General features: G+C 43.7%; 1 protein-coding gene across 1 annotated transcript; it reads left to right on the forward strand.

Moving 5' to 3' along the window:
• The first annotated feature begins 358 nt into the window (after window positions 1–358).
• Window positions 359–5,352, forward strand: LOC104272452 (teneurin-4-like). The gene is made up of 2 exons (XM_009867448.1): window positions 359–649; window positions 4,878–5,352. Exons 1-2 carry the CDS (start codon window positions 427–429, stop codon window positions 5,156–5,158), a joined length of 504 nt encoding a protein of 167 aa, XP_009865750.1. The 5' UTR covers window positions 359–426; the 3' UTR covers window positions 5,159–5,352.
• The last annotated feature ends 274 nt before the right edge of the window (window positions 5,353–5,626 follow it).

Consider the following 5,626-nt stretch of genomic DNA (forward strand, 5'->3'; position numbering starts at 1 on the left):
CCTGATTTCCCAGAGATTAGGTGAGTGATGTACCAAATCCATTCCTCCTGGAGGTGCCTGAATCACTTCCTGTGGAAAGAAGACACAGAAAAGCAACTTCAGCTTCAAAGCCCCAAATATGTGCCCAGTTCAGACGGATGCAGGTTGCTGCATGCACGTATCCCACATGATGTGGCAATTGTTAAATGAATCACACATAAGTGGGGCTTTCTTTCCATCGGTAATTGTTTTAAGAGGGTTTTCCTTCATTCCATTAAGTAGCATCTCTTTTGTTCAGGGCAAGAATGTATAAAAAAGGCAGATTAGCCTTCAGGTGCCCAAAGGCGTGAATGTGAGAGCTTATTTCTTTCATTGTTCCAGGTTATTCCAACCTGACCACCACACGGACATCATTATTTTCATGTTGAATACTCAGACAAAGGTGCCATGGATGTAAAAGAAAGGAAACCGTACAGATCTCTGACTCGGCGCCGCGACACTGAGCGCCGCTACACCAGCTCTTCAGCCGAGAGTGAGGACAGCAAGGCACCACAGAAGTCCTACAGCTCCAGCGAGACCCTGAAGGCTTATGATCAAGACTCCAGGTTGACCTACAGCAACCGGGTCAAAGACATGGTGCATCAGGAGGCTGAAGAATTCTGCCGAGCGGGTGAGTACGTTTCAGCAGATGCTGCTGCAAGTTGCATGAGTTAATCAGCTGAGAGCTGGGGCTGGGTGGGAGGCTACCTTTGACGGACTCCGAGGCCAAGAGCAAGATATAGGGAAAAACAGCAGCAAGGAACGCCTTTATTGTATTGCAGAGATGTGGGTATCCCTAAGTGGGATACCGCTAGCCTGTGTTCATTAGCATCCTTCTGCCTCCAAAAACCTTCTACCACCTTCCACCATGAGGCCAGATCCCTTGCTGCACAGTACTGACACGGTGTGGAAAGTCCTCACCTGCTCAGAAGACCTTTTTACTATGTCATATGCCTGCTCTGTCATGAAAGAAGTCAACAAGGATGCCAAAGCAGAAGACAATGAGGGGAGAGTACCGCTGTCCACATTGTCTATCCAAGCTACATCAAAACCCGAGAAGCCTGGAAGAAGGGAGACTGCTGAGCTGCAGATGGGATGAACCACTTGGCATGGTGCAGGGCTTGCAGGCTGTAGGTTTGGAACAGGAACATGCTGCAATGCTAAAGCAGTGTTAAAGAACCACTTTTAGGAGGTATCTGGGTCATAGCAACCATGGAGATGCAGCAGTTCAAGGGTCAGCATCGGCTCCTCAGTCCTAACAGAGATTGCAGATATTCTGTTTTTCAGTGCTAGCCTGTCAGCACAGTTACATCTTCGCTGCTGCTGTTGCCTATGTGAGGTAGATTTCTGCACCGTCATAGTCTCATCTTCATTTTTCTGTAGAGACACAAATGTCTTAGTTCAGAAATGAAGCAGGGCTTCACATAAATTATTTTTAGAAATCTGTCAAGAAAAGCATAAAATGGCAAAGTGAGTCAAAGAGAGTAGGCAGCATTCCAGACAATGAACATAAAATAGCCGATTTGGGCCACTCCGAGTGCATTCTCTCCAGTTTGGAGAAGCTGATTCCCCAAAGGGAATGTATATAATTGCACTCGCTTAACATGGGTCCTGCTTAATTTCACTCCTCAAACCCCATATGCTTGTGGTTTTGGTACAAGACTCATCTTTAAGGCATGCACAAGTCAAATGACTTGCAGAAGTATCTTTGTGTACCTGGTGTTGGTGTTTGTATTTCAGGCTAATTGTAACAGGCAATTATTAACAAAAGAGCCAATAGGTGTTGTAAGTAATACTTTGCAATCATAAAAGGAGTTTCCCTCTTAGCAACTGTGAAGGGTTTCATCCTTTCTAAGGAATCTATGAATTTATAAAGAAAAGGAAACCTTTGAGGTCACTGAGTTTGCTCACTTCATACAATATATTCGCCATGCAGCATAGATGTGAATTAGTACAGGTCAGCGGTTTTCAACCTGAGGTCTACGAGGCCATGCAAGTCCACGGACTTCTCCAAAGAAGCCCACAAAAGATAAATAAGAAAAGCCAGTCTATTGACAGGGAGTATAAATTTGCTATATGCAAGTTCATACTTCCCTAGGAAATCTCTGTGGGGTGCTGAGAAATAATAAAAGCCACTGGTCTAAGTGGGTGAAATTAATTGAAAAGAAGTTAAGATTAACCATGTCAGGGCATCAGTTCTATTTCTAATATATCACCTGCAGATTTTTCAATTTATAGTTTTCTCCCAGTTTATCCTGAGGGTCCTAAAACTGACCTGAAGAGTGTTATCCATAACCCCAGACTTTCTGTGCCACATTTTCCACTGGCAGAAAGCCATGAATGGACCTTGTTTTGTGGCACGGCTCGGTCTCATGCCAGCTGAAACCAAGCCTTATTAGCCTGCTTGACATCAACAAGGCAAAGTGAATTTCTCTCCTGCATTGGTTTGGAATGCAGAGGAGGGAAACATTTCAAATTGACCAAATAAATTCAGTAAATAAACAAGTCAGCATTTAAATGGTTTTAGCTAGAGTGAGAGTGCCAGCAAACGTGCAAGTCAGCACAGGAAAAAATAGACCAGACCTGAATTAAAAAGTCTCAGATATTTATTATCTTCCTTTTATTGACTTGAGTTCTTCCAGCTTAAAAGGCAACAGTGGGCATAGAATATGAAAATCGATGCATCTCCTGCTGTTTATTGCAAATAAATTTGATTTTCAGTTAATTGTAGCAGTCATTTTTCATAATTTATGAGCTGCTGTTACTGGAGAGCATCAGTCACACTGCACATTGATGTGTCTGATGATGTTGAGTGTGGCTTGTTTCAGGGGAAGGGGGAACTGACCATCAGTGAATCAAGCACGCAAGCAAAACCAAAAGATGACGTTTTCCACCACTCCACAGGGGATGGTTTAAAAACTATCCTGGCCTTGCACAAAAGTCAAAACTGGAAGGGTGAGATCTCTGGGGAGATACTGCTTCCTTGTGTTTATAACTTAGGTCAAGTTATTTGCTACCTCATGACGTGGAGTTGGAGAGGACGCTCTCTCAGATGACTTTGCAATCAAATTAAATGGATTAATTTGCCACAAGCTTGCAATGTTCTTCCCAAGCAAGGCACTAGGGTTTGACAGAGGTGTGAGCCCCAAGCAGCCTTATCTGTCCACTCTGTCTGAAGGCTTTAATCTTGTTCGGTCAATTAAAAAGGTGTGAAGTTCATGAATGTTTTATACAGTTTGAGTGCTATCAGCTGTAGATCCGTAACCAAATGAACCATGGCCATGAGGTCAAACAGTTCCTTCTCTGAGCTTTATGTGAAAATGTTATCCAGTCCCATTTTTCACCTTGCGTTCAAACACCTTCCCTCTAATCACTATGAACACCAAAGTCAACTGAATGAAGAAGTAAAGGAAAATAGCACCTACTTGGGTCCAGCTCATCATTCGATGCAAGTGTACTATGACAGGACACCTTCCCTGTGCAGGGGACAAGGCAGGGTGTTTCCACAAACATGAAACTAGACTCTGGCCAAGTACAAATCTGATTGTTTCTATTGGATACACATTTTCCACAGTGTGATATTTAACATTAACAAATGGAAGTGTGAGCAGAATCACATAATAGTGGGGTTTTGACCAAGGAGAGAATCATAATTGGTTTGGGTACAACCCTGAGGTCCAGACCTGAAGGCCAGATTTCAGTAACACATAAATATGAACTCTGTTGCTCAAAGTTAGATTTGGGCCAGAACTTTCCTGGAGATCATGCATTCAGATCTATCCCGTTGAAACATGTCTGAGCTCCAAATACTGCTTTAAAACTGAATCTGTGCCCTGTGTATAGATTTGGCAGGTTCCACCTCATTTTTTATTGCAGTAATGGGAAGAAGCCAGCCAGACTGAATTTGATCACCAGTGTTGGTATCTGGCTATGATCCAGAGCCTGATGCCTCCTACCAGCTACAGATAAATTTTCTTAATCCATCCAATCAAGGTGTACTGCAACAGGAGCAGGGATGCTTTGCACTGTGTAAACGCACAGTGCAGCTGAAGGCATTCGTGGGTGGCCAAAATCTTTTCAAGACATTCAGGGCTGAAAAACAAAAGTGCTCTTTAATAAATAAACGTGGATCAAAACAGAGCCACTAATTGTCCTCCCCAGCCTCCTTGTGCAACTTCCCGAGCAAAGTGTACTCATATTTGAAGCCTCAGTCACATTGATTTAGTCTGATTTTGAAGCTCTGTGGGTAACTAGACATCAACTCAAGAGCCATTTTTCAGGTCGTATTTGCAGTCAGCTAAACAATTGCATCTATTTGCAGCCAAATAACCTCCGCTGTGACTATATCTGAATGAATACCTAAACTGAGTCAAGGTGTGGATGGTCAGCAAGAGGAAAGTGAGATCACCAAAGGAAATTTAAATCCCCAGTATGTAATTTCAGGGATTTCAATGAGCAGAACTCACTCAAATTTCCTATTGAGATAGAATTGCCAGGTGTTTGGTAGGACTTTTGATTGTCGCATGCCTCATTTTGCTTTACTCCCAAGAAGATTACTCTCCTAAAAAAAATCCACCATTTCTCCATCCATCTCTGATTTCAAATTTGACGGTTTCATTGAACACACTCTGAGTTTTTGTCAGGTTACAGAAGCAAGAATCCAGCAGCTTTGTGGTCTTGGTATGGTCACTTGGTCTCACACTGAGCATGACCACAAAACAGGGGAATATTTGGTATAACACCAGGACTTAGGAGATGCTGTGCCCCAAGAAAGGCAAACAAACGGTTCTGCCATTGACTTGTGCTGGCTGAAACCATCCCCTATTAAAAAGTAACCAGGTCACTGTGTTTTCTCCCAGGAGCCAACTTCTCTTTGCGAGAGCTGGGTCTTGAAGATGTGACACCCACACACGGGACTTTGTACCGGACTGATATCGGGCTGCCTCACTGCGGCTACTCCATCAGCGCCGGCTCGGATGCTGACACAGAGGCGGACGTGGTCATGTCTCCTGAGCACCCCGTGAGGCTCTGGGGACGCAGCACCAAGTCTGGGCGCAGCTCCTGCTTGTCAAGCCGGGCCAACTCCAATCTCACCCTCACCGACACGGAACACGAGAATACTGAGACGGGTAAGTGGTGACAGCGCACGTGATGTCAGCCTCGAGCTCTACCAGGAATTGCTCTTCTTACCACTCTTCCTTAGGTTTTGTGTTGGTTTATTTAATATATTTTTTTTTGTCAGACTCAGCGAAGATGCTCTTCTAATAGCCCCATGTCATGGCCTTTTGTACTGTCCTACAGAGTGTTTGTTAATAAACTGCTGGAGAAGCTCCTACTTATTTATCACAGCGACAGAGATCATTAAGTGGCTGTAATACTCTCTCTGCTTTCTGTAAGCGACCTTTCAGGCAAAAAGCATTTAAATCTCCCCTCCCCTGGCTGATGCTGCTCTTATCTTTGCTACAGAGTTTCAGGGCAGATAATTTCCTTCTTTTCCTTGCCGATTCCTTGACAGGATCCATTTCATTTATGTAAATCATTTGACTGTTCTCTGAAGGGAAACGACGGTGAAATATTTTTAGAAGCCCATTTTTTCTCTTCATGTGAA

Source organism: Apaloderma vittatum, unplaced genomic scaffold, assembly GCF_000703405.1.
Source record: "Apaloderma vittatum isolate BGI_N311 unplaced genomic scaffold, ASM70340v1 scaffold7764, whole genome shotgun sequence".
In the NCBI taxonomy this organism is placed as follows: domain Eukaryota; kingdom Metazoa; phylum Chordata; class Aves; order Trogoniformes; family Trogonidae; genus Apaloderma; species Apaloderma vittatum.

Coding starts and splice junctions, on each gene's coding strand:
- LOC104272452 (XM_009867448.1), top strand. CDS start 427: ATGGATGTAAAAGAAAGGAAACCGTACAGATCTCTGACTCGGCGCCGC. Junction 650..4,877: donor TGAAGAATTCTGCCGAGCGG/GTGAGTACGTTT, acceptor GTTTTCTCCCAG/GAGCCAACTTCTCTTTGCGA.